This window comes from Bacillus rossius, chromosome 1 (assembly GCF_032445375.1).
Source record: "Bacillus rossius redtenbacheri isolate Brsri chromosome 1, Brsri_v3, whole genome shotgun sequence".
NCBI lineage: Eukaryota > Metazoa > Arthropoda > Insecta > Phasmatodea > Bacillidae > Bacillus > Bacillus rossius.
The window spans coordinates 271,895,097-271,916,383 of record NC_086330.1 but is presented as its reverse complement, the minus strand read 5'-3'; the positions used below and the strand labels follow the sequence as shown (position 1 = coordinate 271,916,383).

Genomic DNA, 21,287 nt, shown 5'->3' with positions numbered 1-21,287 from the left:
GCATTAAATCCGGTTTCAACAAATGTGCTACAAGAAAAACTCACTTCAATCTTTGAGATTTTTTATAATGTGTTCAATAATGAAGTGAAAGAAAATTGTCTTCGTCTTTGACTTTCGAAAGCTTTGCAAACTCTTAGTATTTTTTTAATTGTTATTATTACTTAAAACTTACTGTCTCGTCCACAAAAACTAACAGTAAGATACCATCCCAGCCTAGAGTGATTTTGAGAAACCATGGGAAACCAAAATAAAAAAAATTGTACTAGGATTCGAACACAGGCCATCTGGAATTGAGTCCAATGAACAAGTGTTTCTAAAACATTAGTTCAACACGGAATGTGTATGCAACTCTAATATCACCTGGCTTTCTCGCAGAGGCCCAAAGGAGCTACGAGAGACCCCCAACAGGACTCACCCGTCATGCGTTTGGTAACGATGTTGGGGCGAATGTACAGGTCCTTCAGCTTGGGGTTGCCCTTGTTCTGCGATAGCACCAGCGTGTCCTGCTTCACCAAGTCCTCCTTCTCGCGCTCCTCCGCCTCCCGGTTCTTGAACTTCTTCTGCACCTCCTTGATGAGGCGGAACGCCGTGTTGAGGTTGGACGATGGCGCAGAGAGCTCCCCTGGCTCCTTCACGTTGGTACTGCGATACGTCCTGCGCACACACCAACCCATGCCTGTTACAGAAGATCACCATCAAGATTCCCTCATTGACAACTAATTCCCAGTCAGTTTTAAAATTACTATAAATAATTGTAGTCTCAACCAAATTTGCACGTAACAAATTATATTCTTGATGTTAGTTTTTATTTCAATGTGTAACAGTTTAGTAATAAAATAAAAGATATTTAGTTCAGTACATTCTGTAAATCAGAACCAATCAAACCTCTGGCGTTCAGATTGTCCGGGTGGATTTCAGCTGTAAACCTTGGCTGACAGGTTGAGTTGCTGCACTGCCAACATTTATAGTTTGTTCAAAGTTTATCATTACTTTTAGCTTTTATGTCAGTACAAGATTTCCTGTTTTCTAGCGGGTAGGCCTGTGTGAATAGTGCTAGTGGTTTTATGGGAAGCAAATATAATATGTATCAAATCAAATGTTTAAAATATCCCCAAAGTCAAATTAAATTGCGAATACTGTTCTCGACGAAGTTATATATTGCACTTTTTGAAGGCTTTTTGAAGAAGACCAACACTTTACTACATATATCTTTTTTACACAGCAGCTCATTACAATTAATTTTAAATATTACTGTACTGTTTGGTAATCTCATTAAGACTACGTCGCGTGCCTGCTCCAGTCAGATCCCCCGCCGCCACACCTTACATGCGCACGGGACCTTGCCGGCGCCTGGAGGTCGGCAATTTGCCATACAGCCAGGTGCTCGCCCCCTTCCCCCCCTTCCAGGACCGCGGGAGGAGGGGTGGGCCGAGCCGAGCAGTTCACCGATCTCTGCCGAAACCCTACATCCCTCCTAAACACTTACCCTATGCATGCCCCCCTTCAGCCAGGATGAAAAGGCCATGCCTAGTAACTAGCAGCGAGCCCAACTGAGCCTCATTTGCTCTTGCTGCCTGCGCCACCTTCGCCAGCAGTTGCTTCCAGACGCTTTGCACTGCCTTTTTGGATGTCCCAACATCACCTCAAAACGCCACTGCCGCTACTGACACTATATTTACCATATCAACCAGCCAGGGAGAGGGTGGAGAATTATGAATTGTAATAAACCCCTCGTCACTAGCTCCACACTCACCTCTGTTCGATTGGGAAATTTATCTCTCTCATTACTGACTTTAAGCTGACTCTCTTCCATCTAGGCTCTTTACCGGTGCCCTGCCAAACCCGAGGGAAGGGATAGGAAATGGCTTGATGACCTGAGTTCGCCCCCATGCACTCTCTGCCTTGTTCCTAGCTGATACAGCAGTAGGTGGTTTCTCAGTGGCTGGAGTACCCAACACTGCAAGGAAGCCAGCCCACTGCGAATCCACCATCATAGCTGCCACAACCCGCTTGCATAGGTCCTGAAGAACCCCGGAAAATTTGCCTGCTGGGAAAACAGTCACGCCCTAGGACAGGTCGGTCGGTCAGGAACGATCACTAATGTACACCACACCACTGCAGGCCTGGTCGGCCCGGCATCTTAAGCAACCAGCTAACTTTTAACCCTCTACGTACTCCTAACTCGCCTGGCCTTATCCTCTAATGTAAATGGGTGGGGGAGGGGGCGGGGGGGATTAAATCAGTGGGAAGCTCTACGGACTAAGGAAGAAAGTCCTGCCACTTGAAGATCGTAGATGTAATCACCGCATCCTTCCCGATAGCACGGTCTGTCACCCGACTAGACGCACCAGCTGCGCCCCCATCCAGGCCCATTGTGAGGCCCAACCTCTGCCTGAGGAGCCTCTATGACAGCAGTCAGTCGAGCCTCCCACCAACCCAGCTGCCCTGTGGCTGGGCCGTCTACCTGACTCTCCACCCTCAGGTGGAAACCAAGGAGAGAGACAACTGTATTGATGTTCGATCGATAATACCGCAAATTCGTTAATTCTGCATGGCCTTGGTCAAAAAGGCGGATAACAGACCTTTGACTGTATGTACATTAAAGAAAGAACTCAAAATGCCCCTTTTGCTCTCAATGTTTATTTGTATTAGTTTAATAGTTACAGGAGCATTTTTTTTATATGCCAATAGGTTATTAGGTAGATGCCTGGCTGGGTGCCCAATATATAAAAAATAAAACCATATTGCACTGATATGGCATGCATTCTACACATCTGTAATTTGCACCTATGAGATTAAGCAACCTTACAACTAGAGATGTGCCGGTTGAATCCTCGAATCCCACCTAATCTCCAGTATTAGAAAGATTTAGGATTCGAGAAAAAAGATTTGGGAGTAAAGGTAATGTTAAATAAAATTCAACACTTTCAAACTCTTAAGTTTACTGGGCTTATTAATTTTTTCCTTTGTACTTATTCCAACACTAATTCCCAAAACATTATTTTTTAATACATATATTTATTAAGTAAATTAAATACATATCATGTACTTATGTGGAAAACTTAGTTCATAAAACGAATATAAATGCATAAATTGCAAAATTTGCGGAAAAGGGCCATTATCTGTTGTTTTTAAAGTTTTTCCCAAAATTTCTCAACATTATTTTGGCATAAATAAAGTTTGGCGTGGAACACAGCTGTTTATGCGAGTTGATCGATGCTATTTCTGAAAACGTCACACGGAAGGTCATAGATCTGTAACACCGGAAACAAACTTCAATAAAAAAATATTTCGATACACCTCAATCATAGTATTTTTTACTATGAGGCCTATCAATTTTATTTTTGAATGCCACAAATGTGATAAGTTGCTCTTTGTGCTGTGTTTGTACATCTTGTATCTTCTTATTTATGGTTATTTAGAGGGAGAAGCGGAGGGGGGAGAAGGGGAGGGGGGAGAAGAGGAGGGGGAGAAGGGGAGGGGGGAGAATGGATGGCTTTGTTTATAGTAAAAACTGCAACACATTTTATATTAATACTTAGTTTAGATATATTTCTTTAATTACTTAACATTACACACAAATTTCCTTTTTCAAATGGAAAAAAACCTGGTTTCCCGGTAAATGTCTGAACGAAATTGAAAAATAATATGATGCCATCTATCAACTCGTTTGTTTACACTAAACGTTTTATATATCTTATAGGTTAGACCAGGGGTGGGCAACCTGGAAATGTAGGTGATCTACTGTTAAGTCGCCACATGTTGAAATGATCTACTGTTCTGTTTTATCGATTATACATAAACAAGTTTACTTTCACACATTTCCAAAATAGTCTTTTTCCTGGTAGTTTTAAAATACCCTATTTTTTATGATTACAGTACATAAAGAAAATAATTATAGAAATAATTGAATTTAAGGAGGTCTGTTAGTTATAGACGAAACACTAAAAATTACAATAACATTGAAAAATATGTCCACTTAGTGGGAAACTTGGCAGGAACTTTCCTTAACAATAGCTTTGATGTTTGGTGAATAGCTGGTTACAATGAGACGAATGCATGATTCCAAATGTTCATCAGTTATCCTACTCCTGTACTTATTTTTGATGAAGTTCATATTGGAAAATGAAGACTCGCATAGGTACGTTGAAGCAAACAAGCTCTCACTCGAAGTGCAACATCAGTGAGCACTGGATACTTCTCTTGAGGAATGACTTGCCAATAGCAATAGGTCTTTGGTTCTGCAACATTTTTCTTCACACGCAAGTAATTATTCAATGTAATAATTTTGAGTTCTGTAGCTATTTTATCAATGTTGAACGTCGTCTCCATTGAGGAAGTACAATCCTCAAGATTCAGGTTTGCCCATGGAAAAGAGACAAACTGGGATATCAGAGATAACTTTTTGAATTCTGAAAATCTAGAGTCAAAATTTTTTTTCAAATGAGACAAAAGTTTTACACGTTCTCTTAAACATGGGGTCTCCAATGCTTATACTTGAGCTTTCAGGGTAGGTAAGTGCCTTAAATCACCTCTTCTTAGGCTTTTCTCCCAAAATTTAAGTTTTTCAATGAAAGAATCTATGTACTTCAGATATCATTTGAACCATTTCCCTATCTTTCCCTTGATGTTTAATGTGCAAATCATTGAGTTTTTCTGTGAGATCAACTAAGAAAGCTAAATTATGAAGCCACCTTGCATCCTCAAGAAGATTTGCCATGGAGTGTTCCTGTTCTTTCAAAAATGCTGTAATGGCAGGTAGCAGTTGAATGAATCATTGAAGAACTTTGCTCTTACTCAGCCAATGCACCTACAATGCAGAAGTAGCTCTCCATACTGCAGTTGTAATTCATCCAGCAAATCGTTGAAGAGTCGTCTTTGAGAGGATGGGCCCGTATTTTGTTAACAATCTGCACAACTACTTTCATGGTTTCATTCATGTTCAAGAACATTCCACACAGAGATTGCTGATGTATTATGCAACGATATGACAAAAATTTTGGAAAGCTTTCATCTCTTCGACACTGAGCCAAGAAGCCATTATTTTAACCAATAAGGGCAGGCGCTCCATCAGTGGTAATGCTCACAAGCTTGTGAATTGGAGTTCTGTCAGATATAAGAAACTGCTTCACAGCAAAAAAAAAATATATCTTCACCTCTAGTATGGCCTTTCAAATGAATCAGTTTCAACAATTCTTCTTTGACTGAAAAGTCATTAAATACAAGTCGGGCAAATATTGGCAACTGAGCAATGCCAGTTGCATCATTTGACTCATCCAGCTGGAGAGAGAAGTAGCAGCATGCATCCAAATCTATATTTATTTGAGATATAACATCACTTGCCATATTTTCAACTCTTCTTGTGACAGTTCAAGCTGAAAGTTGCAGGGACTGAAGAGCTGCCATTATTTCAGGTTTGTTTTTGAAATTTTCAAACAGATCATCACCAGCTTCAAGAAATGCTTCTTTAATTAACTCCCCATCTTCAAATAGCTTCTTATGTTTTGCCAACACATAAGAAATGCGATAAGCACTTGTGGCTGCTGTGGCCTTATCTGTCACTTTCGTAAACATGTGTTGTTGTAATGACAACATATTTTTCAGTTTCTTAATTTTCTCTCGCCTCAGTTCTGAGTTTGGGAGAAACTCTTTATTTATGTTTGAATGTACTGTTTCAAAATGTCTTTCTACATTACTCTTTTTCATGAATGCAATATTTACTTTGCACAGTAAACAAATGCATTTGCAATTTGTTTTGGTGACAAAAAAGTCATGCTCCCTTCCTGCATTTAAGTTGTAAGTCTTTTGTTTCTTTGGTGCACTCATCACAAGTGATTAACTTATCACACCACAGTCAATAATGGACGACTTGAAATGGGGCGGAGCTAAGTAGTTCAAGTAACCGCCAGCGGAAGCGCCACTGTCAACTATGGGAAACAGTTGGTAAACAAACAGCAGTTGATCATGGAAGAAGCTACGTTGAGAGAGTTTTCATGAACAAAATCTTTATATAATTTGAATTCCTTTAATATTAGCTCTGGTTTTAGGTTTGTCGGGGATTTAGGTAGTAAGAGACTTTCTAAAGAAGAGTATAGTTTATTTGCTTCTTCATACTACAAAGATGAGTGGACTGCGACATGTGGGAAAGATGTGTTTGTGAAAGCATACTGCTATCCACGTCAAAGAAAAAATGAAAATGCCCAGTTTCTCTATTTTCATGGAGGAGAAACCTAAAGGTTTTGAAGTTACTCACGCATACTGTGCGTGTAAAGCAGGGTACGTAATTATTATTTACGGTTTGTATAGAAAAGTTGCAGTTTTCGTGTTGATTGACAGCTCATGATTCGAAACTAAAAAGTATTTATCACAAGATTAATCTTCATTGCATAACCCAGAAAATCTGTTTGCATATAGCCTATTATAATGTGGATATAAATATATTTTGTGTTTCTAAAGTATATAGAATGACGCCCAAAAACGGTTTAATAGTGGCTTGACAACTCCCCACCCCATATTAAAATGTGATAAGAACTTGAATCTCCATTAAGTTTTTTTTGTTCAAGTCATGTTAACTCTGTGGTATAATAACGAATTTTTTAATGAGTTCACAAAAACTCATATTTAAAAAATTACATAACCTTTCATTATTGCGTTAAAACCTAGGCCATGTAGGTGTGATATGTAAATCGTAATAATTTAGGGTGTTTTTGTGCTGATTACGGATTGTAGGTTATGTTTGAAAAAAAATAATAAACTTCTTAACGTTTTTTATGTCTTAGTACATAACTATTTAAATTAACTAATAAGCAGTATGTACAGGCCTTTAGGTTTATGCTACCCGTACAAATTCGTGATTTATAGTGCTTTACTTTCCTTAATTTCCCGTACAAAAATATTTAAATAGGTAATATCTTTCATTATTGAATAGTTCTCGGGAATGCGAGCGTAATCATGTTTACGGCCTACTTACATTAGATATATAATGAAGCTTTCTGCGTGGGGGTTTCAATTTCCTTGGAGACGTGAAAGTAAAAACGCTAGGCAAGGCAGTCTTCTTTAAAAATTACCGCCGCATTCTACTTTTCTATAATCTGCAGCGACGAAATATTTTCAACAGAAACGCATGTGCGCTGAGACTGGACATTTTCGATCGTCCCTGCGAACTTTTATTTCCCATAATTTTAAACGTTCTGGATTTTTTCGAAAGCCGTGGAATGCTATTCCAGGCGTTTAACTTGAGCTCCTACAAAGAGGAACAGAACAATACTGCACCGTTATTAAACAATTTAACGAATAACCATCACTTGATGCGCCTTTCTAGGTTGCAGCCATATACAACAATAGATAGCAACTGTTTTGTTTCCCACAGTTCATCCCCTCTCCAAGTGTATCACGTGACGCCGTGACGTCAGAGGGCGGGTACCTCTGGTCGTCCATTAAGAAATATGGGCTAAAAACAAATGTAATAGTAAACGTTGTTGCACGGCCAACAATCGTCACGTGAATATCAGAAAACAATTTTTACACACAGTTGTGTCCTGTTTAGAGTATTTGGCTTTATAAATCAACGGCTGTGAACACGATCAGGGATAAGAGACGTCATCACAAGACGACTCTGGTTTTACAAAAAACAATCTCGTTTATTTTCTAACATCTGTTCATCATACACGTATGCATAAACTGTGGTATGTTTTAATGATTCAACAGTAAGTTATTTCGATTTTTTGGTGGAATTTAAGGAAGTTATGGAGATGATCTTACGTAAATTTTTGAAATAGTTTCTGGAACCCAAAACTTTTTATTTTGTAAAAAAAATTAGAAATTCTTGTGTAATTAGGTGAAGAGGGAGGGGGGGTGGGGGGGGGGGGAGAAAACCTTGAAATATTTTTTTTGGCATGTTTTCATTCAAATCATTCTGCAAGATGGCATTGTGATACTTCAAAAAGTTTATCATTTTATCAAATGGTGAAATTAGGTATATGTATATAAAATAAAGTGATATTGTGAATTGGGTTGGTTGGTATAGGTTAGCAACATTTAAAATACTGTAGAATCATTAACAATTACAGGGTGTCTACCAAGTCCCAAAAGCAAAAATCAGTGACTTTTTGGGACCTTTTTAAAAAATTTTATTACAGAAAATTTTAATATATATTATGCATTAGAAAAAGAGTACATAAAAATTTTTTTTCAAGGTTATGCAATATCATCTAACCTAAATATTCTATATTAGGCTATTTACCAACACTAAAAACAGTTTATACACTTTTCTTGAGTTTTTTCAATTAATTCTCTATTTCTAATAATTCTCCTTTTTTCTCTTCAAGCAATTTTTCCTTTTTCATTTCGAGTAATTTGATTTGATGTGCAGCTCTTTTTCTTGCATTTAACACCTCATCCTGTTCGTTGTTTCCTTCTTAGGTCTTCCTTCCGTTTTGCTGAGGTATTGCGAAATTCCAAAATCATTTTTTGTAATCTGATGCGCAAGAGAAGAAATGCCCTCTGAAAAACCAAATGAATCAATAATCAAAATAGTTAAGTAAAACATATTAGGTAATTGTACTGCAATATAACACAATCTGAATTGTAAGTACTCCCACCATAGCCCAAAACAAATTAGTCCAAAGTTAAAATACTCACCTGGAAGTGAAAAGATATGATCATGAACACATGAACCAGTCTTTGCGCTACAAGAGATTTCTCTTGAAGATTGAGCCCAATACAATCCTCTTTCTCAGAGGACTATTTTCATCAAGTTTGGCATACAATGAAAACAGAAATTTCCTGCAGTCAGTGTTAAATTGCAGGGAGTCAAGCTCCTTTGCCTTTTTGAGACTGAAGGTGGCACCAAAACCTATCTCTATGGAATCAGTATTTCGTAAGATATTTTCATTCTTGATATCCATATTCTTCAACTGAGAAGCGTTTGAAATTTTATCCATCACACTTTGCTTGAAAACCTTTCTCCCTATGTTTTTCATCAAAAGAAATAACTCTTGGTGAATGAAAGGAAGAGGATAATTTCTCTGGAAATTTGTCAGAAATTCTTCCAGCTCTTCTGCAATCATAGCAGAAAAATGCAGTTTAGCTTCCAAAACTGAATCTTCTAACAAAATTTTTTTCACAATGTCAAGGTTCTGGGTGTTGGGAGGGTTTTTCTCCAGCTCTTTGTCTGTTAGGTATTTTTTCAGAAATGGAATCATTTCCAGGCATCTCTTGATTACAGATGAGTTTTCAGTCCACCGCACAGCACTAAACTTTTTTGGAAATACTCTGGAACTAGTAATCTGAGAATAAACAGCACGCCGAGATGGATAATTCTTAAAAAGTTGATACAATGCTCTAAGAAACTGATTAAGTTGCCAACCAACCTTTGTATGTGCCGTTTTGTAGGCACCATTAACTATGTGCAATGAACAAGTACCAATATTCAAAGGTTCCTTTTCAGTATCAAGCACTCTTCATATAACTTTTGAGATCTGAAATCAACTTTAGATTAACATTCGGTCCATCAGTAGATAGTTGAATTAAACAGTCTAGGGAAAGTTTGGCTTCACCAACACACACTAGCACTTTTTCAAGCAAATCAACAGCCGTACAGCGCTCAAGAAAAGCAGATGTTAGGTATGGAGTACATGATATACTGTTTTCTGCATCCCAATATTTAACAACAATGTCCATTTGCTGTTTTTGGCAAATATCATTCAGACTTTCATCAATAGATGGTGCAAAAAAAGGGCTTTTCTGTACACTATCAGATAGAGACGTGCGAGTCTCGTTAATATCGAGAAATTATCGAGATCAAAATATTCTCGATTTCGTCTCGAGAACATTTTAGAATTTCCGAGAATTTCGAGAATTTGTATTGCTTAGCTCTGATTGTCTACTTATGCATTTAAATAAAACGAAGTTTTTACTTACACGTAAAAAAAGAGCTACTAGGTACTTAAAATAAAAACTTGAATTAGTCACCACATGCCGACATAAAACAGTGTATGTTCTATTGTTTATTTTCCACGTTCACGTAAATTTTTTTCGAAACAGTGACGTTTCACAATACAAACGAACACCAATACATGTCGCACTTTAAAAATATATCATATTTTGAAAGAACGTCGCTTGGATCGCTAGCAACGGCGGCACGGATACGGCAAGAAGTGAACACTCACTGTTTGTGTGTCCCGTAATCTATGGAAAGAGCTCAATACTTTGTTTATTTTCTTTTTGGGGTTAAGTTTAGTTTAAATTACCGGGAAATAAAAGATCGTGCCAGTTTTTTTATTATTATTTTCAGCGCTAATACATGTAATTATTAGAATGGCTGATAGTTCTGGAAATGTTCAAGACCGTAAATTGTCGCACATTTGGAAATTTTATGAAAAACGAAAGGGTGAGGGTGAGTGCAAAGTGTGCAAAAAACGTATTCAGACGCCTACTGGTTCAACAAGTGGTCTCTTACGACACGTGAAACTTTATCCAGCCGCCGAAAAGAATTATTTGGATTTAACAAAGGAAAAAGCTACAAAACAAAAAGAAAATTCTTATAGACAGTTATCAATTCAAGACTGTGTCACAAAGAAACAAAAAGTTAGCGAAGCTAGAAAAACCATAATTGACAGGAAAATTGGTGTAATGATGGCATGTGATTTTCAGCCATACAGCATTGTAGAGGATCACGGATTTAAAGGACTGCTCAATGAACTAGAACCAGGTTATGAAGTACCATCTCGCACTACATTTTCCAGGTCTATTGTACCAAAAATTTACCGTGAAGAAAAAGCCAAACTTGCAGAAGAAATAAAGACAGATGTTGATGATGGACTTCAGTCTGTTTCATTTACTACTGACATGTGGTCATCCGCAAGGCAGGACAGTTTTATTTCTCTCACAAGTCACTATTTGACAAAAGACTTTGAGTTGAAATATCATGTCCTTGGAAATTACCACTTTTCAGGTTCGCACACTGCTCTGGCAATCCAAGAGAAGTTGACAGCAGCTATAGAGGAATGGAATTTTCCCACCAATTCAATTCCATTGTACATAGTTACAGATAATGCTAAGAATTTCACAGCTGCCATAAACAAAACATCATGGATTCACACACGGTGTTTTGCCCACACACTACAGTTGGCAGTTCAAGATGCTAAAAGTGAACACAATGTTGCAGACCTTCTAGCAAAAGGCCGGGCAATCGTGGGACATTATCGCCACAGCAATATTGCTCGAGAAAGGCTTCATGCTCTGCAGCTAAAGTTGAGCAAACCTGTACACGAGCTGTTACCAATGGTGCCGACAAGATGGAACAGTGAGTTTACAATGCTCTCCCGCCTTGTTGAGCAGCAGGTACCCTTATCTGCAGATCTAGGAGATTCAATGGCAGTAGAAAATTTTACATTGAGTGAGTGGAAACTTGCTGCTAATGTAGTAAGTGTGTTACAGCCAATAGAACAAGCCACAAGAGAGCTGTGTTATTCTAAATTTCCCACTATCTCTTCCAAAATACCTTTGCTGTATGGCATTGAGGCAACACTTTCTAACTATGTTGAAGAACAAAGTAACCCTGGAATTGCATTTGCTATTTCTCTTCAGAAAAGTATTAAATCTAGGTTTCCGTTGTACACAACAGTAAAAGAAGACATGATTGCAATGGTACTTGACCCACGCTTCAAAAACATTTTGCTGCAAGATCACGAAAATCTTATTTGTGTGCAGCGTATTACTTCAGATCTCAAAGTGGTTGTTGATAAAAAAACAGCATCTGTTCCAGAAGAAAATCCATCAGATACAGTTGAAGCCAGCTGTTCTCTGTGGAATACTTTTGAACATCTGAAGAAATCAAGCTGTTCCTCAGTAAAGTCACCAAGAGTTGAAAATGAACTTACCATTTATCTTGGTGAAAATGTTATCCCCCGATCAAGTGACCCTCTTATGTGGTGGCAGCAGAACCAGTCACGTTTCCCTGCGCTTGCCAGAGTCGCAAGAAAATATTTAGCCATACCAGCCACGCAGGTGGAAAGCGAAAGGCTTTTCAGCAGTGCTGGTAACACTGTTACATCCAGAAGAGAGAATCTGTTGGCCGAAAATATAGAGCAGCTTGTCTTTTTAAACAGCAGATTATAAATGTGACCTACCAAATAAAGTTGACTGTTTTCAATAATAGGCTATTGAAATGATCATGTGACTACAGTGCAGGACTATTTATTTTTGTGGATTCATTTTTGTAAATGTATATTTTATAGCATATATGTAGTCCTTTCATTTCTTTCATTAAATAGCTTATGCATGTAAAACTGTTGATATTTGCACATCAAGAATTACAAAGAACTCAAGAGGAAAGAGTAGGGTGGGCCCAATTTATTGCATCTAAAATCTCGTTGAGGAAAACTTCACTGACACCAAATTGCAATTTTGAAATAAGAAAAAAACAACTGTATTCTCGATCTCGTCTCGGTTCTCGAGAATTTTAGTATTTGTGTCTCGATCTCGTCTCGGTTTTTGAAAAGGACTTCTCGCACATCTCTACTATCAGACAATAATGAAGCAAAATAAGGCCCAAGGCCATACGTGACACTATATGCTACTTTATCTTTTTGTAATTTCATTTTTGAAGCTATAGTACTATCGGGAAACATAAGTGGAAAAAGTTTCACTGCAGCTGTTCCCGAGCGGGTTGAAGCATGTGTGCAGACGTAATGAACAGCCCACACTTTATGTGCTTTTGTTGAACTATCACTTACAAGAAAAGTGGAGAGCTTTTGTTCTTGATATCTCTCTCCTGGGATAGTACTACAAGATGTAAGCTGTGAACTGGTGCTAGGTGCTGGCTGAGATGAATCATAACTTGGCATGCTGGGCCCAGGCTCTGATGAACTAGTGGTGGGCCTAACCAGGGTCGCAGGTACCATTGTACAAAACGAGAGCATTTGCTGCCTGCCCGACTTGTGAACATTAAGAAACTCACAATGTTTTTTTTTCCTTTTTCGTGGCATTTAATTGCGTTAACTCCAGAGTGAGAAACATTCACATATTTTTTGCATAGAGTACAAAAAGCCGAAAATGTATCCTTACCAGCTCTTAGCCACAATTTCCATTCCTCTTCATCCAACAAATTGTTTTGAAAAGGACCCTTTCCTGGCATTTTTAACACTGATAAAACATTGGAAAATACCTGCTATAGGTGTGCTGAATACGTCTAACACAGCTTTTTGAAATATTAAAACTTCACATGCAAATACCCAATGCTAAAAAAAACTATATAAATACGTTGAAAATACAGTTTTTGTAAACACACGTCCAGAAAATACTTCTAAATCTTACAGGAACACTTGATACTTTTTATCAGTAATCTTTTACACAGAAAACTTCAATTAACAAATACATTACATCGTATATCCTTTTACTGCAAGCATAAAAAAGTTACCGACTAACTGCATAGCCATCACGTATAACACACGCTCGCGGGGCCATATTGTCAACAAAACGATACACTACCCATCATGCTGTGTAAAGCGAGACACTTGCATGACGAAACATAATTGATGTTTACTTTCTTTGATTACGGTATTTGTTTACATAAAGTAGGTTAGTTTTCGCTGAAAAGTTGAAAAAAGAATGAAAATTTTAATATAGCTATGAAAAAGCATTTTATCTTTGTAAAAATTTTTATTTATGGTACATTATTTTATTTTTGACTCTTGAAACCTGTATTCAGATTCGAGGGGTGGATTCGAGGCACATTCTAAAAACAAATTTAAGCCTAAGGTTTTAAGTTTGTTTAATAGTTTAAAAGAAACTAGCTAGGAAGAATTGTAAATGCCATCATAAAGATGTTAGCACCACCCCACAAGGAATTAGGTAACATTTAAATTCAATATCTCATGGGTTTCTTTCTCATTTTGAATTCAATTACAGTAAAACAATATTAAGACTTTTTCAAGGGACTGGATGATAGAAACTTATCAACAGGAAAAATTTCTTAAAAAGTAAATAGTTCAGATCAGTTGCCACATAAAAAAAATTACTAAAATGACATACTTAAGTTATGCACTATTTGTTCCGGTTTCTCTTTTACAAATGGGCCGTTTGAGGGGATTCCATTACCACAAATATTTGTTGTTTGGAAAAAGCCTTGCATCAAACTTGAATTGTTTATTAAGGACTTACCTAAGTAATTATTCAAAATTATGAATTCCCTTTTAAGTTAGCATAAAAAACACACATTGGAGGCCCTCAGGCACCCTGGTCCTATATGTATAGTGTTTGCCTCTCCAAATAAATTTTTTTATTGATAGTGGACACCTGTAGGAAGGCTCTTATGCATCAGGTCTATCAGCATCGTTTCGCTTTTTGATGTAAAAAAAAACTTAGGCTGTTGTTGTCCTAAGCCATCTGTACAATGACACACCTGGGCATCCAAATAAATACAGGTGATAGAGCTAACTTCAGCACAGTTAGCATTCTTGCTACCGGTGTTAACCTCTGCAGTTATTTTTTTGCAGCATTCTTTAATTTTTCTTCAAGAATATTACAAAGTTTATAAATATTAAATATTATCAGTAAAATTCTTTGTCAATACATGTGTTTAAATATCCAGGTGGTAAATGGTGTAAATATGGAACAGCCTCACAAATGATACGAATGCAAGCAGATGATTGGTCAAAAAATATATTGTAACAGCGTGCTGCAAAGGTTTTGTCAGTCATGTTTTTTATTGTTTTGCAACTATTGTTTAAAAGCTAAACAATAAATATAGTTTAAGAATGTGAAAATAAACCTTTTATTACATTATTTTATTCCTTAAAGGATGAACATTATCTGTGGGAAGCACCTATAAATGTAATCGTTTTAAATGGGAAAAATTAACATAGGGATACATGGAAGTGATGAAAGGAATATTTATTTAAACATTATAAACGGAAAAACCTTTTACGCGGGAACGTCTTAAGCGAGATTTACTGTATTAACATAACAAAGATTGCACATAACAGCCTCCTAATATCTAACTTCCATAATTTAACCAGCAGAACAAATAAATGTAGGTTTGCACTCGCGGCAACGCAGCACACACTCACACTTCCTTGACGAAAGTGGCGTCAGGGTTGGGGTAGGCGCCACCCTCATTGCGGCCCATCGTGGCGCCAGGGTGGAAGAAGTTGATCCTGAGGTAGGTGTAGTCTCCTTCCACCGACTGCGAGATGTTCTTGATGGTGGCGATGTGGAATGGCACAGAGATGCCGAACACAGGCAATATGATGGTCTCGTACTTGCGATCTACACATGGTCATGCATGCACGCAATGTAACACATGCTGACCGGCAGTGGAACATTCAAAATAAGGGTTCACAATAGAATTAGACTTTTGAGTTTCCCCACTATTATCGACCTACATAGAAAAATTCTAGACTTGTTTAAGCTGTGCTAGATATTCAAAAATCAAATTGAACCTGAAATAAAGAATCAGGTATTACACTACATTTGATAGAGTTTCTTTAAGACATTGGGACCTCCAAAATTATAGTGGGCCCCTCTCTATCAGTTCAAGGAAATGAGCCATGCCATGTGATTGAGATCAAATTCATGACCTTCAGCATGAGAGTGATGCGTAGCGATCACAGCTATAGAGCAAACAGACATGAAAGAAAGTGTTGAAAAATTTAATAAACTTGATTGGTTTTAATAACTTCAAGGCAGTGAGTGACTCCTCCTTCTAAATTCAAATTTTAAAAAAAATTGTAAGGAAACAATGTTGTGCAATAGAAAATGTTTATAACATTCATGACTAACAGCCGAATTACCTAACTATTTAATTCCTGACTATTCCAGATTTTTACTGGCAACATTATGGAAACCATTAATAAATGTTCATAATATGGTATGCCACCCCACGGATATGAAACAAAGAAAAACTAATTAGATAAAAATGCATTCTAACACCATAAGCATTAACTCTTCTTCTGGAGCACCAATCAAAATAATAGGCCTGTGCGAATATCAATTTTTTAGTTTGAATCGAATATGAATACCAAATTATTTGTGAATACGAATATTTATTTTTAATAGTAAGAATGAGAACTAAAAACACACTAAATTTTCTTTTTCACATTGTACAACAACTTCTGTAAAATAAGACTAATAATAGAAAAATTGAAAAGTTGGTTAGGTTAAGTCAATTACAGTAATTATATGGAATATATTTGTTTAAATATTTAAATTAAGAAATCAATTTTTTTAATTATGCAGCTACCTAACTATAACCTAACCTAACTAACCAACCTCTTATTTCAGATCCTATTTGCCTTATTTTTCCAAAACCTGCTACGCCACATATTGATCCAGAAAATTTTCGCAAACTGCAGAATACCAAAAAATTCATTGCAATCTTTTTTACGAAAAACATGAATTTTAATTAAACACTGTATTCCCAAATTAGTGTTTAAATGAGCTCATATTTACATATTTAAACCCTAGTCATTCACGAAAAGGTATTTGTTTTTAACGGCAGCCAGGTCATTTTTATTTTAGTTCCGCAATATTAGAAAAACAATTTCTGCTAATTTCATGTGGAATCTTAAACCATTATTTACATTATATATATATATATGGTATATATATTTTTTTTATGAGTAGTAACCTCTGTTTCATCAACGATATATACAGCAAGTAAGAAGTAAGCTGCTACTGAATCACACGGTGTTAAATTGATTGTGACTATCAATTTATATGCTGTTTGAAACTATGTTTATTTATTTTAATGCACATCTCAATGGTGTGTCCCTGATTTTGTGGTGTTGTAGTCCAAGGTTGTTAATGGTTAATTATTTTATCCCCACTTTTGAGGCAAGTTATGAAAAGAATACAAAAAATACGTAGTTGGTTTTCAAGTCTGAAATGACAAATATGTCATGTTTTAAATTGTTCACACCTTTTTTTCAGTTACTGTTTAAAGAATCAGTAGCGAAAAAAAAAAAATTTTAATGTTGCATGTTTAAAACATCATTTATTGACAATATATTTGATTATGAAGTCCTATTAAAAACCTAAAAATGTTTTTTTTTATCACACATAACGAAATAACTTAACTTCAGCAGTGAACATTGGTATACGATAAACTCACAAGGTATTCTCTGTAAAATATTCATAAGCAAACGAATATTTGTTATTTCAAAATGTTAGTATTCAAGGTTTAATCAGATTCAAATAGTTTATTATTCGTATTCATAAATTTTAATATTCATTCAGGTCAACTAACTATCAGGGTGTCTACTCATGTTGAGTCACAGAATTCCTGTACAATTCCCGTACATTCCTGTACACTAATAAAAAATTTCATGTACATTTACAGCTTACACTATCACTAATTAGGATAATAGCAATGTTAAAAATAATTGTACAAAAAAAGTCCACAAAAATTTTTTTTTAACAAAAACTTGGATTTCAAGAAAATTTGTCACAGAAAAGTTAGGCCTACATTTATGTTGATAAAATTTAGATCATTCTAGGTTACTTTGCACTGCAGCCAAACTTTGCCACATGGCAACTGTCAAATTTTTAACTTTTATCTTTAGAGGCTGTATATATACCTGTACCAGTTTTGTTTTTATTATTTTTGTTTCCCATGTCTGTATTTTTGGTATATTTAACTTAAAACTGTTTGTGTATTAACTTATATTTGTTGACGTGTCCTATACCATTTGTACAAATGTCTGTATGTTCAAATGGATGAAAATAAATAAACAAATAAATAAAACTCGCATGACCTTGCGCGCGATATGCCACTTGCCAAATGCCAATTTTGCCAACCAAGTTCCTGTCCAACAGAGTAAAGTACACCCGCCCCTCGAAGTAACACGGTAATCCATCCAAAGAAAAATGGAGCACTAATCAAAACAACGCTAATCAAATACGTTTTTAACATAAGAGTGCATGTTAAACAAAATAATTGGTCTTCCCGCCTTTGAAATATGTATGTTTACTGTACCATACTCCACATTTATCCCGTTTAAAAATTGGTTGTCTGTAAAGTCGGTTTACGGACGATAGTTTAACGTGACAACGTCATAACAAAACATTGATGAAATGATTGCATACTTTTATGAATAAAATTAAATCATTTTTATTTTAATAATAAAGGAATAATAACATTTCACATCACTTTATAAACAGTCGAGTGGAAGAGAGATAGATGCGGCGCAAGCGTACAATGAGCGTAATGACACAGCGTAACGGAACAATGTGCGTAACGGGACACTCGTGCGTGCAGCCGGCGTTCATCGATTTATTAGACTTTGTCACGTCAAAAAGTTTTTTTTCTGGAAACGTAATGCGCTGTCAACTTCAACTAGCGCAACCTGGCATGCATGAGATTAACATACCTCGAAAGCTTCTGACCTTTCTCACCAGATGGAAGGAGTAGCATAAACATTGCTGTATAAACACGCTCCACGGATATATTAACGTAATTTTATTGCTTGTAAAACTTTTAACTAGACATAAGAAAACAGGCATCAAAAAATTGAATAACTATTACGGAAAAGTGAAAACTAACGTTTTTTTTAATTCGTTCTTTTATTAAAATTGTACAAGTGTCGAGATTTATTATGTTGCATTGTGTTTGATACAAGAGTGCCGTTGCCATTATGCGCGCGTGTAAATAAAAAAAATTTGTGGACGAAAAAGAACGATACTTCAAAAAGAGCCCTAATTAATTGGCGCTAATCAAGCAGCGTTACTTCGAGGGGTGGATGTATACTCACACAGAGCAAGACTGGCTTGCAGCTGTCGCCGGCCGGCGCAATTAACTTTGTCTTACGCGCTTAATTTTTATACACACGTGATAATGGTCGCTTGTATACAAAAATAATATGACACGGCATATAATATGATTTTTGATTCGTGACCACTGAAATCAGCATAAAATTCTTGCATTACACGCCGGCAAATACGATATAATTTTGCAGGTATGTTGTCTACTTTCTTCCGATGTTCACGAAACGAAAAACAAATTTTAATAAAAAGATTTATCATAAATAACTTCTGCACACACACAAAGATGCAGTACTATTAGTATTACTTAACAACCGGACAAACTTTAACAATAACCACACTATACAACACGCAAAAATAAACTGGATGAAAATTTAAGCATGAGCGGGAACGACCATTAATGAACGACCACAGTAAAAAAAAACTGGGTGAGTCCACGCGTCTTACGCAAGTGGTTATCACGATTACGCGGCAACTTGTGTTGGTTGATCCCATCGTCTGCATTCAGCACTCTGCAATAAAGCACCAGCATATTGTAGAGAAGCAATAATCACACGATTCACGATTGTGTTGCAGTAAAATCTTCCCTTTTTAATATTAATATATAAATGTTGTTGACGGGCGGGTAAAAGTCAAAAGTTCCCGGACATCGGGATAAATTCCCGCACAATCCCCGTATTTTTCCCGGGCAGTATAATTCCTGTACAATTCCCGTTTTTCCCGTTTTTCCCGGTCGGTAGACACCCTGACTATACAATGTGTAAAGCAAGCATGAAAATGTACATAAAAGTTGACAATTTTATTTACAAAAACAGTCCACAAAGATCCTAGTTCAGCCTGGAACTGCGAGGCAAGCTAAACATAATACCGTACAACTTTGATTTCACATACAGTAAGTCCTCGGTTTACGTCGGGGTTACGTTCCTGAAAACCGCGACGTAAATAGAAACGACGCAAAATAAGCCATGTTTCATGCCACCGGCCGGCCACGGCCCAAGGTCGGCCGGAAGCGCTGGCATACAGACGTGACAACGGGCAATTTTATCAGCAAATGACAACCGACAGCGTGGGAAACAAGTCCAACTAGTACTTCTCAGCTTTATAGAATGGTTATTTAACCAGCTGCTTTATTACCTTTATTGATTGAAATATAAAAACAGATATATAGTCGTTTGGAAGACATCTTATGAAGAAAAAATCATAAATTGCAGTGAGCTGATACTGTAGGCCTACTACAAACGCATTTAATCACGATAAAGTTAACAACGGCACGTTTAAAACTCCGGCCAACTCAATGATATCATAGCGACTGAAGTGTAGAGCTGTAGCAAACCGTATGTATTCGTTACTGAGTAACGGGTGCTGCATCTAGTAACGAGTAACGAAACGTTACACACGAATGCATTTCGTTACTCGCATTTTTCGTATGTTTTACGCATGCGCGCGCTTATTCGTTACAAAGAACGATGTTTGTTTATTAAGAAAAGTATAATTTGGAAATTCGTCGTCCAAGTTTTTTTACTGTTTATTAAAGGTATTGTGTGTGTAGACAAAGTTTGAGATTGGAACAGAAACAACGTAAGAAAGTATTTTTTACAAATTATAAATATGTATGTTTTTGTTTTTTATTATCACGTATTTTCACGTTTTTTTTTCTTATCTTAAAAGAGATATTATAATAAAGCTGCTCTAATGAGATTTTATTGTATCTTGGTTAACAAAAGCTGTTAATTATCAAATACTTTTAATTGTTTATATTCGATTTATTATTATTTACGCGACGTCATACTGTACGCGTACGAAATACGACTCGATTCGTTGCTGTTACATAACATAGCATGTTATGCGGTATCAGAAGTAACGAGTAACGATACGAAAGTAACGAGTACTAATTATTGTTATAGTAACGAATACATACGGGTACACTTTTTTTAGTTACTTTTACAATCCTACTGAAGTGCCAAGGAGTTGGACGAAAAGGGGTAGGAGAAAATGCTGTGTCGTTGCGGGAAGCAGATAACACTTCTACGTGCGAGATACGTGGGTGGCCGAGCGGGCGGGCTGGTAGTATTGCATCACCGCACGGAGAGCAGCGGAGAGCAGGAAGCATCCCTCATGATGTATGATAAGATAAGGCGGTGAACGTGTAGCTTACGCTACATAGCATAAATTAACTACCGAAGGAAAAAAAGAATTATAAACGAATTATATACGGTGTTTTGGTTAAAATAAAGATTTACGGTCATTGTAAACGACGTTATTGTGAATCGGCGACAAATTAAATTGAAACATGAGTACTCAAACATTAGCGACGTTAATCCGAAACGACGTAAATCGGTACGACGTAAATAGAGGACTTACTGTACCCTATATTAAAATGTACCGATATTGAAAAACCAGTTACCGATTACGATTAACGATTCACTAAAAAATTCCAATTCAGCTGATGTTCCAAACCGATTAAGGATACTGATTATATTTGCCCGATTATTACATACATAAATTAAAAAAGAAAGCAAAGAGAA

General features: G+C 36.6%; 1 protein-coding gene across 2 annotated transcripts in view; it reads right to left on the bottom strand.

The window, feature by feature from the left end:
- LOC134527601 (FACT complex subunit spt16) overlaps nucleotides 1–21,287 on the bottom strand; it is a 219,764-nt gene that overhangs the window by 146,446 nt on the left and 52,031 nt on the right. For both annotated transcript variants that reach the window (XM_063360430.1, XM_063360432.1), the window contains exons 11-12: nucleotides 15,072–15,270; nucleotides 416–654 (exon numbers count right to left, since the gene is read on the bottom strand). In XM_063360430.1, coding sequence (XP_063216500.1) covers nucleotides 416–654; nucleotides 15,072–15,270 — 438 coding nt within the window. The remainder of the gene's footprint in view (nucleotides 1–415; nucleotides 655–15,071; nucleotides 15,271–21,287) is intronic.